The sequence below is a fragment of the Cupressus sempervirens genome, chromosome 10 (genome assembly GCF_028749045.1).
Source record: "Cupressus sempervirens isolate cs-2001-9-10 chromosome 10, ASM2874904v1, whole genome shotgun sequence".
Taxonomy (NCBI): domain Eukaryota; kingdom Viridiplantae; phylum Streptophyta; class Pinopsida; order Cupressales; family Cupressaceae; genus Cupressus; species Cupressus sempervirens.
The window spans coordinates 331513542-331532913 of record NC_143127.1 but is presented as its reverse complement, the minus strand read 5'-3'; the positions used below and the strand labels follow the sequence as shown (position 1 = coordinate 331532913).

Genomic DNA, 19372 nt, shown 5'->3' with positions numbered 1-19372 from the left:
ATGCTAAGTTCCAATCCTTCTTTTACCAAGTACTAGTCCAAGAACCCTCCCAAGAAACTACTGAGCCTCCTCCCATGAAATCCAAAGTAGTCACCAAGCAAACCCAAATTGCTCCTACATCATCAACCTACACCATGATAGGTATGGTTTGATATATAGGTGTCATACTATTTTTTCTCTAAATGTTGAATTCCTCTTGCCAATATCATGTAATCTTGATCCCCCACAATTTTTAGATGGTGTCATCACCTGTAGTGAGATTAGAGAAATACTCTATTTCCCATCCATATTATTATTCCACAAAATATCCTAAGCAATATCAAAATTTTCTTTATAATTGACTTGTGGGCTTTTCAAATAACAAAAAAGTAATTTTGGGATTGATGCAAGGATTGATTTTACCAAAGTTAGTCCATCAAAAAATGGTAGCCATCTAGCTATCCAATTGAAAATTCTTGATCTGAGCCTCTTAATTATATTGAACCAATGTTGTTTCTTATTACTGCATTGAAAAGGAGGAATAACCAAATAGGAACTGGATAACTTGGCCTCTAAGAATTCACTACATGATAAAATTGTCGCCTTAATCTTTGGAGATTTATTGAAGAAAAAAATTGATGATTTGAGCTAGTTAATTTGTTGATTTGAACATTTCTTATATAATAAGAGAACCCTTTTGACTTGGTGGATTTCCAATATAGAAGCTCTACATAGCAACAATGTGTCATCTGCAAATAAATAATACATGGAAGCTATTTCATCCACACAATTGAGATACCTAACCATGAGCCTTCCTGATTTGAAGAATAATCATTCGACTTATCACTTCCACCATGATGATGAATAAGAAAGTTGATAGAGGATTCCCCTATCTTACTCCTTGAGAAGTATTGAACTTACCAAATATTGATCCACTGATAAGAATAAGAAAGAAATAGCCCTTTAGAAAAGATAGAATCTAATTTCAAGTTATTTCTTTCAAAAAACAAATTTAAGCACAACCTTGATCAGAATGACTACTTGAGTTTATCATATTATTTAATCATATGCAATTTGATTACACATGCTGCAAACAAATTTTGTTTAATGTAATGCAAAACCTCATGAGCTACAATAGCACCATATGTGGTCTCTCTTCTAGGTATAAGTCCCCCTTGTTGTAATGGAGTAACATGTGCAAGCGAACCTTGTACCCTTAGGTATAAAGCCTTGGAGAATATCTTATATATAACATTACATAGGAAATAGGACAAAAGTCCACAAAAGATTTGATCCTATGTTCAAAGCTTCAAGATCTATCCATATGAAAGCTCAAAAATGGTTTACATAGTTGTTTGTGCCATCACAAACAACTAGGTCATTTCTGTGTTACTCGACAATTGTTAATACTGATGCTCGACACATACTATAATTTTGTCTAGCTTGGCACTTGAACTTGTTTGGCATCTATTGTTCACTTGACACTTAAAACTCGCTCAGATTTGTCTATTTTCTTGGCACTTACTATTTACTTGGCACCCATTGCAACTCAGCATCTATATCATACTCGACATACACTTAGAAAATTTCTTAAGTGTGTTGACAATTAATTGTCAAAACCAATCTGAGATCAACAATCTCCCCTTTTGACATGAGTGGCAAAAACACTTAACTATACATGATGAATCTAATCTCCTTGAGTATAATGTACATCCTGTTTGGCATATATACAAAACTTCAAAATTATTCAAAATTTTGTAAAGGACTATATACCTCAAAATTTTATAACTCCCCTTAAGTTAATATGTCTTCTCTGTATCCAAAATCTCTCTAACTAGATTGATTTGCCTCTGCTGATACTCTTTGTCTTTATTCTAATACTCTTTATCTGAAGTGATCTAATATGATCTAATATGATGCCTTACTTTACAACTAGGTCATTTTTGTGAATATTCGGCACATACTATAATTTGTCTGGCTCAGCACTTGAACTTGCTCGGCATCTATTGTTCACTCGGCACTTGAAACCTGCTCGGCTCCGTCTATTTGCTTAGCACTTACTATTTACTCAACACATGAGTGACTTGGCACTCATTGCAACTTGGCATCTATATTATACTTGGCATGAACTTAAATTTCTTAACTGTGTTAACACTCAATTTTCAAAACCAATATGAGATTGACACAAATAAGTGCACTGATCCATCCCATGTTTAAAGATGACTTCTTGAGTTTTTTTTAGCTCTATTTTGATTATTGATTTTTCTTCAAAATTATTTTTAAACATAGTTTTATTCCATATAATGATCTTCTTCTGTAGATGACTCATCTTCATGTGAAATTGTTATATCCAAGATCCCTTGGCAAAAGGTGTATCTAACCACCATTACTTGAGGTGGTGGAAGAGACTAGGTGTCTGAACCACATTTTCTCAAAATTGAAAGATAGTTTGTGATCTAAATCATTTGACCTATCCTCAATAGAGGGAAATTGAAAATGGTTCGAGGCTACCAACGACAAAGTCTTTGAAGAAATCAGATAGTCTGAAAGAAACCAATTGTGAGATAAAAGAATGTGGTCCAACATCACTACATTTTGCATATGGTCCTTTCTCTTGTTTGTCCAGGTAAATGAACCATTTGAAGATATGACATTCATTGAAGTGTTTTTGTCAATAAAATTTATAATATCTGCAATTGTTTTAGCAGGGAGAGAGATGCCTCCAGTATTTTCCAATGGGGAAGTGATGGCATTGAAATCTCCAGCTAATAAAAACATTTTAGCATACATGGAAGATATTGGAAATGATAAAGAATTCCATAGATACTCTTTCTCAATTGTTGAATTGGGACCATATACAATAAAGAGAGTGAATTCCAAATCATAACAAACATTAATTAATTGTTGCCAATTTGGATGATTGTGGATTAAGGAGACATTGCATCTACTTGGAGATGATAAAATGCACAACCCACATGAAGCACCCTATGCTTGAGTATGTAAAGATCTCCATAGACTCCATTTCTTTAATGAATTTTCACATGCTTGATCTAAATTTTTGTTTCTTATAAATCACACATCTAACCCATTTGTATTAAGTTGTTTTGTGACATGATCCCTTTTTTGAGAGGTCATTAAGCCTCTTATATTCAACGAAATAATATTCATTTCCCTAGAGGAGGGCATCTTGCTCTCCTCATCCTTTTTCTTATGGTAAATGTATCATCAAGAGTGGTTTGGGTTATTGAATCAATTTTTTCCATAACCTTTTGTGCATTGGGCTTTCTACCCCTTTTTTTTGGGGTTTGGTTTAGAGAATATACTTGAGTATGATCAAATTTTATGTTTAGGTCCCCAACTTGGCCTTGAGTTTCTTGATCCATTCCTTTTGATTCCTCTATTTCTAATTGAACTTCGAGATTAGATGTAAGATCAATGTATCCCTTTACACTCCCCTTCCCTAATAATTTCAATCTATAATCCTCTTCTAAACCCACAATTTCATCTTCATTAATAATACTACCAAAAATAGCATAATGAAGATTAGAGGGCCTCTTTCTTAATAAGATAGAGATATCATCATCTTCTAATCTAGTAAATTCAACATTTTCAGTTATCTCATTTTCCATCTCATCTATGGTACACTCATTTAAAACTATGTCTTTTAGTTTTGGCAACAACTGCAAGCTAGTATCATTATCTATATTGGTCTTCTCCTATGTAATTATATATTCTACAGGCCTACTTCCAACTCTCTAATTGTCTTTGAAAAAAATACTAGGGATTAAAGTATATGGAAGAGAATTACAAGAATCTAGTTGATGTTTGTTTCCCATCAACTAACATCTTATTATTAAAAGGGCTTTCTTTTACCAATACCATATAATTGATGAAGGCAGATTTAGGGGCAACAAAAGCCAAGTTGTCCTAAAAAATGTGTGTCTTAGACTTGACAATGGGATTTATAAATAAATAAATAAATCTCTCTTTTACAATCATTTCCCTTGGCATATCACATAAACTATCCCACCTAATAGCAATGGGTAAAATAGGAGGGAATGCAGATTTTGCAATTGTAATTTTATTCATGTTGCTCTAATGATTAGCATGAAGAGATGTAGTACCTACCAAGTTGACCATATGAATATTTCTTTCAGATAGATCATTTTGGACAAGGGGTCTATGATAACTTTGAATACATAGATGTGGATTAATTTCCTTTAGAGAGGGAATTGGTGAATCAATTTGCATAGCATTAGACAAGGTGTCCTTTTTTGAATACACATGGCTAAACATTTTCTTTCATCCAATCAATTTTGAAGATTTTTGGCTTGATAAGTGAGATACGACAGATTTTCTTTGAGCATTTGAAAGAAATTTTTTCATCCTTGGAACCTATATTTGAGATTAGTTTTATTTGGTTTAGAATACTAGCATGTGTGTCCATCATCACACAAAATCTTACTGGTCAATTAGGGTCTACCACGAAATCTAGAGCCATAGAGATATCAATGTTTATTACGATAAAATTTATCTCATGATCCAAAAAAATTTAAAACAACACAAAAAATACCATATTTACTATTGATATAAAAAAACATTCTCAATTCCCTCCCATATCATATGCGGACACTTTCTTCAAAATTTTAGTTTAAGTTTGGATTTCCATAATTTGCAAAACAAAGAACATGCCCTTAAATTTTGTACGTGAGTATGAAGATGGGAATCTCACTGTGGGATTACCTGTAGATTGTTAGCATGACCATCATGATTTTACTTATGCATGTCATGTTTTTGGGTTCCAAGGGTCTTAGGTAGGGGTCCCATGAGGGAGGGCTACAGGTCTATATTTTAGGTACAAGAGGTCCCAAAAGAATTTTTTTTTTTTTTTTTTTTTTTTTTTTTGGGGGGGGGGGGGGGGGGGGGGGGGGGGTGGTGTGGCTATAGGGTTAAGTACAATATTTTCCTTCATAATAGGAGCCCCACCTTTTTAGGAAGCGAATGCAAATGGCGTGGGGCTGGAAATATACCCGCCAGTTTAGGGAAAAATCTAGCCATTTGTCAAAAACTGACACTATAAAACTAAAAAAGACTTTATCATAAAATAAATTTAGAAAGTTTTCCCATAAACTTAGGAGCTGAAACTTTAAAGTGAAACAAATAACAAAATCCATAGGACCACTTAGCTTAAGAATTTCCTAAAAAATCTCAGCAATTACAGCGATATTTTTAAAGAAGTTGGCATCCATGGGACCCTAGCCTTATCCAAGGACATTAAAAAAGTTTTCTTAGGAACCCAAATAAAAATTTTCATTACCCTTAATACAAAGTTCTTTCAAGATCTCTGATCCACACTACTCTTCCCCATTCAGATTAGAATTTAATTTTTTGTTTACCTTAAGGGTAGTAGCAATCTCCCCTTCTTCCAAAACCTCATTAGAATGTTCGTTCCCCTCATCTTATGGTTTTGATAAAGAGAGGATCTGATATTATTACCTCATCCCAAAATTGGGAAAGAACATCTATACCTATTCATCACATTTACCAAAAAAAAGATTATTTCTATGGTCAGAAATTCAAAAAAGGATTCTCGTAGTGGACAGATTTAGAAAGATGCGTTTCGAAGGACCATCTTGGTGTTTGTTATGCAAAAAAAAACTCAGAAACTTCACAACATATATTATATCTTTGTCACTTTGCATAATCATGCCAGAGATGACTTAGTAAGATGTTAAATTGTTCGTCATCACAAATGAAGAATTTAGATCAACACTTACTGAACTGGCCTACTAAAAATAGAAGCTCAGTATATGATAAATTATGGTATATCTCCCCTTCAATCGTTTTATGTTAAATTTGGAAAGAAAAAGATAGGCACATTTTTTCTAATACTTAACTAAATATTCACTCCCTCCTTAATAAAGTAGAAACAAGTACATAAAAAAAGTTATGAATAGTCATTTAAGAAGGGTGGCTAAAGAAGAGGGATCTTTCTTGGATTGGCATGCAGACATGAAAAAGAACTAGGTAAATTTAATTAATCCACATTTAATTTACCCCAAGAAAAATTCCCAAGCTTGAAAGAAGTGTAGATGGGTTCTACCTCCAAATGGATGGAAAAAACTAAACTTCAATGGAACAACAAGGGGAAATCCAGAAGTGGTAGGGATAGGATGTGTCATTAGTTCATAAAAAAACTAGATACTCAAGAGAGATAAACCAATTGGGACAACAAGAAATAATATGGCCAATTAGAAGGGATTTTTCAAAGTTTAAAATTAGGAATTAAGAAACTTATCATAGAAGGGGATTCTCAAATCATTGTCAAAGCTCTCAGGAAGAGGACACTGAATTGGATCATTAATTTGAAATTAGAGACAATTTTAAATAGCATAGATAAATTCGAAGAAATATTTTTTTACATATTTACAGCGAAGGAAATAAAATGGTAGACTACTTGACCAACAAGGGTGCAGATGCTGAAAATATCACTTATTTGGCAGCATGTCCCTAGTGTCTTCCCCAAATTTAACACAATATACAACTAGTTAGCTCCTATGTCTAGTACTTATACCCTCACTTTTATATGATTAGTTAATAAGATAATGAAATGTTATAAAGATGTCCCAGTTATTAACCCCTTGATGTCTTGTACTCAATGTCATTATGTTTAAGCAAGGTATGTAGTCTCGAGGCACTTCGCATGATCTCTCTCCAAAAATTTGTGTCATCCACTTCAGAGCTATGATATAACTAGTCTTAATTCTAGACTCCTATTCATCCAAGGCATCATTAGTTTAGTCTATAGATTTATTTTTCTGCACTATGGAGTTGGTCGTTACTTTGTTTCATGCATCTGAGGTTAGAACCATGGCTTTTTTGGGTCAAGTGAAGCTAGAATGATAGAACAGGAGTCTGAATCCTATAGATGACATGAATAGGGTGGCCATCAGTAGATGGCTTGGGGAAAGGTCCTTTGATTACAACTTTTTATGGTATTCAAATAGTGATGTTATAGGTTGTTTCATAGCATGTTTATTTAGGGCACATTGTGGTCATGGGGAAATTGTGTGTCATTGCTATGACATTTTCGACACCACCTTGTCAGTAGGGCTAGATAAGGCAGTATTGGGTATCAATGGGCATATGGAAATTCCCCTTGTGAAATCTTATATGAAAAATCCTCCTAGGAGCCTGGAGCATTTTGATGTGATTAGGCATCCAATTCTCTCAATCAGGGATGTCAATCTTTGTATCTGCCTTTGGCATAAAATGGAGGTAAGCATCCACTTTCTAATGAATTGGAGGGGAATAGTTGAAGCTCATGATAAAGGATGGTTTTTTCATTACCTTCACATTTTTACTACTTTTTGGGGCCTGGTGTAACCTTCAAGGACCTTAACAAACTAGATTTCTCCCTTCCTAACTTGCTTAAGCCCAATAGGGAGAAGAAAACATGGGTTTTGGCTCTAGGAGCCATGGCTACTGATTTGGAAGAAGTTGATGACCTGATCATGGTTTTCTATAAGTTTGAGGAGCTCAATTAATCCTCTGTACTCATTGGGCCCTCGTTTTTGTATCTAGGTTTTATTATTTTGGGCTTATAAGTATCATTGGTTTAATCCTTCTATAGATCGACTTGGGCTAGTAAGAAAATTTGTATATGGTTATATGGTGGTAGGGTGATCCTTAGCTGTATTACAAGGTTTAGTATGTTTTCTAGGATGTCTTCATTGCCGCTTTCATCTTGATTCCTATTATCCTGGTATATTCAGACCCAATTACATATATATTTATATTATAGTAATCAAAGCTAGTTTTTTAACATAGTTTTGGCTCTGTCCTGGATTTGTTTAATTCTCTAATGGATGATGATCTTAGTATTTTGGAAGTTGGAGACCAACCTGTAAATGAGCACGTAGAGGGGTTTTTCCTAGGTCTCTCTTCTAGTAAATAAGGATTTTCTTTAGTTTGGTTTTGCCATCTCTTTTCTTTGTTTGATCTTTGTCCTTATGGTTTTGACTATGTCTTTTGAGGTAACCCATCTAAATGGGAGCTACTTTATTTTCTCTTCTATTTTTGGTAAGCTTGGGTGTTAGTTCTCCTTTTTTTTGTGGTGTCTCTAATTCAATAATTATATTATGATTTATAACATTATCTAGCTGGATTTTCTTGTAATTTTGAATTTAAAAATTGATAAAACTTATTCCTAAAGACCAGTTATATGGAGCTCAAGCTTTTCGTGTTTAAATTCTGATAGAAATTAAGATGTCTATTGTTCATAAACTAAAACTGTCAGCCATTAAAGTTAAAAATAACATATGATTTTCTTAATAATATAACCAAGTAAATCAATCTATATAGAAATATATTGTAGCCAAGAAGGGTAACATAGTTTAGATTTCTAACAATGCTAACGTGTTTAAATAAGTTTAAAAGTGATTGCAACATGAAGGACATGAGGACCTCTGAACCTACCCATCTTTACTTATTATAAAGGGAGTTATATCCTTTGTCATTTCGCTCATTGTTGGAAGGACTGAGCTGATAATCAAAAAGTTATTACTTGATCAATGTTTAGTTAAGATGAAAGTACCCATTATAAACTTGGGTATATATATATATATATATATATATATATATATATATATATATATAATGGCCACGACCTTTTACTGATAAAAAAAACCTAGTATAGAAATTTATTATGATTAAAAAATGAATAAAATTAATTTACTCTTACCTCATTGGAACTTCAGATGCTAAGTAACATAGTTTTTTCATAATTGTTTGTAGTGGCACAAACTACTATGCAAACAGCTTTTGAGCCAACTTAAGGATTCAAATACAATATTTTGTTGATAAGGACGAGTTTTAAGTGGGAATCCTTATGTCTTACATGCACCCAATTAGATAAAGTGAAGATTTAAGTGGTAATATGGATGCATCGTGGCCGTTGATTCATACTTGACCCTAAGTCACCTAGGTCTTCTTAAGGAGGACAAACCCTAAACTTCATATATGTGTGAGTAGGGGAGTGAATGAATGATCAAGGAGATTTTTGCGAGTGCAAACCAAGACATTCATGGTGATAAAGGCATTATGATCTGAATTGAATTACATAATAAGTTAATGGAGAATAGAGGAAGGAAATAGTGAATAGTAGAGAGACATCTAATCAAGAAGGCTCAAGTACATAGCAAAATGGAGGTGTTCTATCATCAAGCATTAGAGTGCTAACTACAGGATCATTGCTGAGATATTTTAACAAGTGAATCAATTAAATCTCTTAACAAAGTAGTCCTAACAGGTTATATTGAAATCCTCTAACAAGGTACTTACTTAATTGTTAGCTGAAGTCCTTTAACCAGGCACACTTCTAATAGGGTGCTCAAATCCTTTAACACTATAAGACCTAATAGTCTTTCTAAGCCTTTAACAGGGCAAACCTTTTATAGGGTATATCATGTTTCATGATCAAACATTGTAAACTTCATTGGATACACTTTATTACTGCAATAGTGAAGATTTGTGGGTGTCATCCCCATCCCAGTTTTACCTTCTCATTGGAGGGTTTCGATGTAAGCATATCTTGTGTCATGTATGTGTGAATGCTTACTCACTTACATGCTTTAGATGTATATGCTTTACATGGTATTTCAGTTTACTTATTGAATATGTGAGATGGATGTGTGGTGAATGTTTTTATGGATTAAAGTTTACAACACTGTTTCACCCCCACTTCACACCCCCCCATTGATGATTTACTTTTCCTATTGTTATTACAAAAACTTAGCCTCTTATACATGGGTTTGGAAGCACTACAAAATTAAAAAAATTCAGAAACTTTTGTTCTCCTAAAATTACTTATTTGTGATTTTTAATTATTTAAATATATGTAATTAAAAATTAAAAACTAAGGCAAAAGCTTACAATGCAATGGTAACTTGCAAACCTCTCATGTGGGAGGTTTTGGGTTCGAATCTACCTTAGCTTAAAATATAATAATAATTAATTCCAAGAAATAATAATAATTAATCTAGGCTTCGGCCATTTACTGATCAAATAATAAATAAATTAAAAACTGATTTTTTTTTAATATTAGAATGAAACCAAAATGGGCACTGACCCAAAACAAAAAGGAAATGCAAAAAATTAGCTGAAAGTCACTACCAACATATTAACCAACCCCTTTCCTTGATATCAAAAACCCTCAAACTCAAATTTTTTAAAATTTACTACTACTAATATCTACAATATTGTCATCAATTTAGATAAGAATGGCCCAAAATTTATCATTGGGCATTAAACAAGTCTAGAAAATATCAACATAGAAAGCCCCCTAGATTAAATAAAAACTAGTAATCATAATAAAATACCAAAAAAGTAGCATAGAGGCAAGAGCTACCTCTCCTTACTTTTGTTCCTTGGGTTCTCCAATAGTAGACATAACTAATCAATCACCAAAAAACCATACAATGAACAAGTCATTTCTATGTCATTATCCTCAATGGTTTCCTCCTTGTGCACCTACCATAAATGAAGAGTAGTCATAGCCAAATGCACGACCCTAACAAAAAAGTTAGAAAGCCTATCAAATTTGTCCTCTAGGTGTTCATTTTTCTTAATAAATCTAGTGATGGTTTCCTCCAACTTGACTATATCTAGTCTGCCCTAGTATTCTCCTCCTTTTGATCAACAAATCCCACAAGGACCTCCCCTTAAGTCTTGCTACTCAAAATTACCAATTCTGATAGGATATGTGGTCATACCCTCTTCTCCCACAACTCCTTCCTTCATATACTCCGATGTATTGGCCTCAATTTTAAACGTATCAGACACCCGAGAGAGAAAATGGCTACCATATTCGCCTCCTATAACCTCCTCATCCTTCCCTTTACGGCTAGTCTCGTCCTCCTCTTATTCTACATAATTCTTCCTATTGGCTTTCCTTTTAGGTCTAGTGCCATTTTTCTTTCCCAAATTATCAGTGGACTTAGAATTGTCAAGTATTTCCTTACCAAGGGTAGCCAAGGGTCCCTTTTCTCTCTGTCTTTTCCTTGACCTACTATTTCCCTTCCTAATAGTAGTACCAATACTTTCAACACTTAGGACCTCAAATTTTTCCATTTTTATCTTTTTGGCAATAGTCAAAGGCTCCCTATCAATCTAGGTTTTGGTAGAGGGGTACAAGGTTTGTGTAATCTCAATGATTTTTAGCAAGAAAGGGATCAAGCTTGGAATCTATGGGTGAAGGTCTTTGTTAAATATATAAATAGACAAAAAATAAGGGCTTGGTGGTAAACATTATAGCTTAATCCTTCTTCTCTCTTCTTATAGATATTCCACATAAATCCTCTATAGAGTGCATTAACAAGTAAGGAAAAGAGATGCATTCCCTATTCCTAAAGTGATTAAGGACAGGGAAGTGGTAATGTAACACACCTTAACTTTGTCTTCCATCATTATATACATCATGATAACATAATAAACCATGTTCCATGGTTCAGGAAGCTTTTCACGAGAAAATCCCCCACATAAATAGATAGGAGCTTCATTGGGTTATAAAATTTTCCGCACACTCATCTCATCTGCAACCCTAGGTTGTTGCCTCCAGCTTTTGCCTTCCATAACCAAACTCATGGTGTCAGCAATCAAATCCCCTGTGACTTCAAACAAGAGCCCATCAATTCTAACCCAACAATTCTTCAAGGAATCCACAAACTATCGTGTCACCTTCAAATTAATGATTGTTATTAAAATGAAGTAATAATTTATATTTTTATCAAGGTTATAATTAAATTTGTTTTCTTAAATTTTTCTCTCACTATAAATATTATTAATTAAAACTATAATTAATTAAGTTAAATATTTATATTTCAAAATAACTAAAATTAAATATTAAGAAGACACATATAATTTTATTATTTCCATTATATAATTTATGCAACAAGTACTATACCACTGACACTTGTTTTCTTTGTAGCATAATATTATTGTTGTATTTTTTAGGTAGGATTTTTTTTACTAGTATATTTCCTTGTCCAATGAGTTTTATTAATGAGTGGAATTGAGATATTTTATATTGAAAAAAATTATAGCTACATGTATTTAATATTATTTAGTAAGTGTTGGTTCATCTATCATTATTTTAAGCTATAATTAATGCAAGATGCACTAACAAAATTCATGTATTCTCTAGTTGTCTAATAAGGATGTTATAGTTGATAATTATTACTTTTTATCTAGAAAAAATATTTCTTTCTATTATTTCAAAAAAAAAAAGTTAATATATTGAATCTCAATTGTTTATTTTTTGATAGATCTTGAATGGTAATTGATTCATCCCGATAAAATATTTACTTCCCTCTTTCATTTTGGTGAGATCCTCTAATCTTAAACCCCTTTTTATCCGATAATTCTTATTCTTATTTATATCCAAGAGTGGTTTATTTCATTAAATTTTATCTATCTCACTTTAACCTATTATTCTAGGGTTTTCTTATGCTATATAAGACACCCAATGGTCATAATTTCATTCAAATATGATGGTAATAAAATCCATACAAAGAATCATATTAAAGAACATAGAGAAGTAATAGGCTAAGCTTGATTTACTTATCAACCCACTTATTCATACTAAATTTGATGAATAGTTCACCATGACTTAACATAGTGAATTAGTGTCCACCCTCTAAGCTACATATGCTCTTTATAATATTGGCAATCACATCATTTCCTCCACCAACAAATCCTCTTAACCTAGCAACCTATCCACAATTGCCTTTGAGTATTCAATATTTTCCTTCCTAGTGATTCCTTTCTTTTATATTCATGTCTCTAAATCCATTGGCACTTTCTTTCCTTTAGTATTTCATTTTCATCTCATTCTTTCACATCAAATAATTTTATCAACTTAAGACAAAAGAGGATATCATGGTTACTAGTCATGCCTTATTATATATACTCCTTCAAATTGTGTTATTCTTACATTTTAATATTTATATATCAAATATTTTTTAGCTTTGAGGTATACAAATTTATTTAAGCATTTACCCATAATGTGGACATGTATATGTTAGAGTGGTGTTTTTAGTTGTACCAAAAGTATCAACTATTAATGCCCGATATAACTATTAGATTTATATAATTCACAAGAGGAATATAGTCCTTTCTCATGAATGTTGAGGGGAGCACTAACCATTTTTCCACAATCTCCCCTACAGTGTTACATGACAAGATTTGAACCTGCAACCAAGCTCTAATGCAACTTGTTAGAGTGGTGGTTGTTGCATCATCAAAGGATCAATGTCAATGCTCAATACAACCATTAGACTTATAGAATCCACTAGACATAGTTAGTCCCTTGTCACAAATTACAAGGGGAGTATTGACAAATTTTCCAACACTATAATCTGTCAAATATCATTTAGCTTTATAGAGATCTAATTAGTAAAAAGGGAAAAAACTTGTGTCTAAATCCCATCCCTCAATTTTTTTCCAAAATCTACACATCATAATATATTGGTACAAATGGACCTTATTCTTTAGTTCAATTACCTCTAAAAATTGTTAAAGATATTATTGATGGCCAATCTAGCCTTTTCATGTAGTTGGTATCAAATCTTTATACCTTAAAATAGACAGTTAGTTCCCTGATTGATAATTCAAAGAAAGAATAAGGCAATGTGAGAAATTCTCTTTCTACATAGAATGCTGGTAAAATGCTCCCTCTAATTCAAAATATTGGTAAATATGCCAAGCTTATTAGGGAGGCAAAGGTATCAAAGTATTTGGAATGTTAATTTGATAAGGTGCACACAAAAATATTCTGCATAATGGAGACAAATCGAATGGTGGTGCAATAACAACATAAATGGGCTTAGATAGTTGTTTATACAAGTAGAAGCTCTTCAATTAAGAAAAGAAAGATATAACTATGCACTTTGATATGGATACAAGTCTTATTCCTAGTCCTTCTAGCAAGAATTATAGCAAGAATAATAGCAATAACTCTTATGAAAATAAAGTTTGTAACGTTTTAAACAATTAATTCTAATGTTTACTTTTATTTAGCATTTATTTAGTTATTGTTAAGTATCTTTCAATTATTTTTTGGGTAGTATAGTGTATGTATTTAGGGCTTTAGGTCCCTTTTAAAACTATATTCTTTTAATGACAAAGTGTATTGTTGAGGCCCAATTTGTATTTAAAACTAGGTAGCATCATTTATGTAGCTATTATGTCCATACTTACACACTAATCTCAACATAATTTTTTTCATGTAGACTTTATATCCTTTTTATGTACAATTACCTTTAATGCATAGTTATGAGCACACATATACCTTGAAATATATTCTCATTTTATGATTGACACGAACCTAACAATAAAGTCAAGATGTAAAGGTAAAATTCATAAGCCTAATATTTTGCATCCATTTTGAAGGTTTTTCTCTATAGAATTGTATAAGAATAATTGGTTTGCATTTGTGGAATGTTGGGATCATTCTCTAGTCCCTTACTAGATATCATTTCAGTTTAAAGGTGATGTAATAGTTGACCTAACTTTCTTTTTACTACACATGTTTCCAATCAAATTTGAGGATAGGTTGTACACTTTCCTTTAGTATGCCAACAAAAAGTGACATAATAAGATATTTTACTTTCATTTTTTTTCTTAACCCAAACATTTTCAACAAAATGTTGGACAAGCTGGGGAAATTTCTTCAACCTTCTTTATATTATGAGTATTTCCTAATCTACGATTTTTCTTATAATATTTTCAACAACGCTTCTACTATCAATCTATACATTCTAAATATTTCTTAACTCTTTTATTTTTTCTATAATTCAAATGCTTCCAAAAAAAATCTAAAAGAATATGTCTAGTTTTCTCTATGTTTCTTTATATTATAAAAATGTTAATCCAAGAAGATCTATTATTTTAAAAATATTGACACTTTAAGTTCACATTTCATCTTTAAAATAAAATAAAATTTAAAAAAATTGTTCAATCATCAAAAAGGAAAAAATAAATTTGAAATGAAGAATGAAATCCAACAAGAAGTGCTCTTCTAAAAATATATTATTAAGTATTTTGTTTTTATAAAAATATTATATTTAGATAAAATAAAATCTAATATCTTCACTCTAAAAAAAATTACTAGTTTGACCCAAGCAATATAAATTGACCAATATTTCCAAAAAAAACAAAAAACATAAATCTACAATCAAGTAAACAGGAAAACTAGTAATAAAATACAAATAAAATAGTAATTGAAAGAACTTATCCACTGGAGAGAAAATTACTAAACACGAACTCTTGGAAAAAAAATGATTACAGCTTTAGACACTCAAACAATTTCAATTTCTTTTTAACGAAAATACTTCGAGACAATTTTCAAAATGTAAACCCTCCGAAACCTACACTTAGAAAACGCATACATTGTAAAAGCTGCCTTGTCGTGAATTCGTTCTTTCTACGATCTTCCTAAATGTAGATCTTGTTAAACCTCTAGATATTTTCCTCAATAAGCAAAAGCAGGCACGAAGAAAGAAGAATACCTGGTATTGGAGTGTTCGAAGAGCTTCCCTGTTGCAGAAAAAACGAGGAGACCGATCTCCGCGTCGCATAGAACAGAAAGCTCCTTCGCCTTCTTTATCAGACCCTTCCTCCGCTTCGAGAAACTCACATGTCTCGCCGCGGCTTTGTCTATTTTCTTCAGTGCTACTCGTTTTTTTCCCATTTTATACCTCCAAAGAGCTTTTTTTTGGAACCTGCACAACTATTTGCAAAGACCTTGTGAAATTACGCAAATATTTGTTAAGAGCTTTTCAATTACACAAAAAATTGGAAAGACCTTTTCAAATTTTGCAAATATTAGTTAAGAGGTTTTCAAATACACAAAAATTTGCAAAGAGCTTTTCAAATTTTGCAAATATTTGCGAAGAGCTTTTCAAATACACAAAAATCTGCAAAGAGCTTTTCATATCACGCAAATAATTGCAAAGAGCTTTCCAAATACACAAAAATTTGCAAAGAGCTTTTCATATTACGTAAATATTTGCAAAGAGCTTTCTAAAATACTTAAATATGTGCAGAACAAGCAGAACTTTTAGAAACCCTAACTAAAATAATGAAAATGTTCATACCGGCAACTGCGCTATGCTCTGACTATGGCCTGAAACCTCCAAACTGTAGCGTTACGCATTCCATCAAAGATAGATACGAAAAGTGGATGCTATTTTAGGTATGCTTTATCTCTTTCGCAGTGTAGTATACGAAACGTATTGTTCCGGATCTGTCTCAAGTCTCCAAAATTTCGCATAGGCAATGATGTACGGCAAAATCATGTCAAATTGAGCTGTAAGGAATGCACTCCAAGTTGTCCGGATCGAATCGTCGCCATCCATGTTTGGAATTGTACCGCTAGTTTCCATTAACGGGGAAGAAGTCGATATGCACCGGGGGGGTTACCCTAAAAATTATACTTATTGATCGGTAGCCGCCGGAGCAGCGGTAATTAGACAACAAAAAAGATTGATTTTATCATTATTTGGGGAATAATTGCGAGCGGCTCTAGGGAGAGTTTTTAAAAAATAAATCATTATTTGGGGAAGAATTGCGAGCGGCTCTAAGGAGAGTTTTAAAAAGAAAAACCAAGTATAAAATTAAATATCCCACTTAGTATGCTTTATGATTTAAAATATGAAGTATAAAATAAAATATCACTTTACTATTCCTTTTGATTTTCTTGGCTGCATAGCCATTGCCCTGTGCACTGAATCCGCCAATTAGGTTTTAGAGCCACTTAAGAAATACCACATAATGAATATATCTTTGTTGTGGTCCCATCGGTTCATTGTATGTGTTCAACGTCATAGGGAAGAGGAACTTTTCAAAATGATGATAGTGGGGTTATGATTTGGTGTTGTTCACTTTTTTCTTCTTTCTCTTTTCACTTTTTCTATTTGCATCGAGTAGAAATGTGGGGTAAGCGCTTTGGAGCTAATCTGAACACTAATCTAAACTAAAAAGTCTAATCTGAACAAAATTTATAATCAATTTAAGACATTGTATAAAATTAATTATGAGAAAGTTCAATTTTTCATAAGAATAAATATTTAAAATAAATAGGTTGAATATATTAATGTTTCTATATTTTACATCTAAAAGTAAATGAGATATAAATAATATGTATTATTGTATTTTGCTAATATTATTCTAATCATGTGATTAATCATTATTATTTCAACCAATTACATCTAAGTATTTATATTTTGATTGTTTATTTTTCATTTTTCTAATGTACATATATGAAAATTTTAATTTCTAAAATCAATAAAATTATATTCTCTTATAAATAAGAATTTCTCAATTTTAATAAAATAAAATAAGATAGTAATACAATAAATACAAGTAATATTATATTTATATGAAAATTTTGAAATTATAGTTTATGATAAATATCATTTGTATTAAAAATTATGTTATTTTAAAAATTATTTAAAATGAAATAATTTTAAATCATAGATTTAAAATTATAATTTTATAAGAAAATATTAAAATACTTATTAAACTATGTTAAATATTATCAATATTCTACATAATTACACTATGCTAAATATTATTACTCTACTTAATTAAATGATTATAACTTACCAAGAACTTCTTAAATATATTCTTATTGTGGTGCTTAAATCAAAACTTTAAAAAATTAGATTTTAGATCAGATCATTTTTTTTTTCATAAAGCTAAACCAAACTTTATCTCTATCTCTAATAGTGACCTAAATCTTAACTTAATAAAAAGATCAATTCTTATCCATAATTTAACTAAGATATAAATCTTAAAGATAACCACAATTTTAATAAACCTAACATAAATTTAATTAAAATAACTATTGTAAAAAAAGCACTAAACAATATTTATTTCATTTTTTCATTTTTTTTCATGAATAGTCATTTTCTATTAATAAAAAATATACTTAGATACAATTCACAAAAAGGGATCATGAGATTTATATTTTTAATTGTATTGATATAGTTTAATAATATAATTTAATAGTATTATATATATAGGCAATCAATATTCATAAAATTATATAACAGTGTATTTTGAAGCACTACCTCATATTATGCATTACTAGATAAATGAAAAATAAATATATTAATTTTTTAATGTTAAAGAGTATACACACACATTAACCTTGATAATGTCAAAGAGTATAGATTTTGTTATTGGGATAAAAAAAAATTAAGATTAAAATTTCTATATTTTAATACTAATACTAATACTATATTTTTCTTTAAATATTTTAGTTATGAAAATATTATATAATTATTTTTTATGAATATGAAGAATCAAAATTTATAAAAAAATAATATTTTTTATAACTAATATTTTCTATAATATTTATTTAAAATACTAATGCTCTAAGATACAACATAATTAGCTATAATAGTGGCATAACATTAATATGATTAATTACTTATTATTTTTATATGAAAAAATACTAATTTTTATATATTTAAATATTTCAAATAGAATGATGATTTCTAAATTTTTGAATATAGAAGGACAATATAAAAATGTTAAAAATAAATTAAATATTAAAATATTAATAAAATAAAGATAAATACTTTTAAATTGATCTGAAAGGATCCAATTATCTTGTACTATATAAATCAACAATATATTGAATACACACACACACACACACACACACATATGTATGTATGTATGTATGTATGTATGTATCTATCTATCTATCTATATTTGTGTGTGTGTGTGTGTGTGTGTGTGTGTTTCCCACATATATGTGAAAGCATGTTCTTAATTTCTAATTGCTTTAACAAATCTTTTTTTTTCACATAAAATATGTTTTTGATTTCTTACTTCAATAATGTATATCTTTTTACATATATCATTAAAATAATATATCACAAAATATTTTTATAACTTTCATTCTAGGTAACTATACCTCAAATAGCCTATAGTCTTAGTACTAGTTCTTAAGCTAGTATATAGGGTTGTATACATAATTATTTCTTTTGGGTAGGAAGGTACAACCTATGTATTAGAAATAATATTTGGTAGTGCGTAATTAACAAACTTAAATGTAAAACTTATAAAAAGAAAGATCTTTAAAAAAAAAAAAAGTATTCCTTACCCTTTTGCAAGCTAGTCATGATGTTAAATAAAGATGCCTCTATCCAAATTGATTTGAATGTTTCCCTCTCGACCCCCTTTTTGCTTGGCAGATCTATTAGACAATGGCACCTCCTTGCCCTAACCTTTTTTGTGATTGCCTCTAATGCCCTCTCATACATTCTTAGAGATAATTCTTTGTCTCCTTGTGTTAAATGCATCCCTTTACCTAATAGCTCTG

The 19372-nt window shown here is 31.0% G+C and overlaps 1 protein-coding gene across 3 annotated transcripts in view; it reads right to left on the bottom strand.

Moving 5' to 3' along the window:
- Positions 1-16509, bottom strand: part of LOC149533963 (MADS-box transcription factor 23-like) — a 160271-nt gene extending 143762 nt beyond the window's left edge. The window contains exons 1-2 of one of the 3 annotated variants that reach the window (XM_089803888.1): positions 16134-16509; positions 15546-15758 (exon numbers count right to left, since the gene is read on the bottom strand). In XM_089803888.1, the coding sequence (XP_089660014.1) occupies positions 15546-15727 (182 nt within the window). In that variant the 5' untranslated portion in view covers positions 15728-15758; positions 16134-16509. Of the gene's footprint in view, positions 1-15545; positions 15767-16133 lie in introns of all 3 variants that reach the window. The other 2 variants (XM_089803889.1, XM_089803887.1) reach the window with 2 other exon arrangements.
- Positions 16510-19372: the final 2863 nt, after the last annotated feature.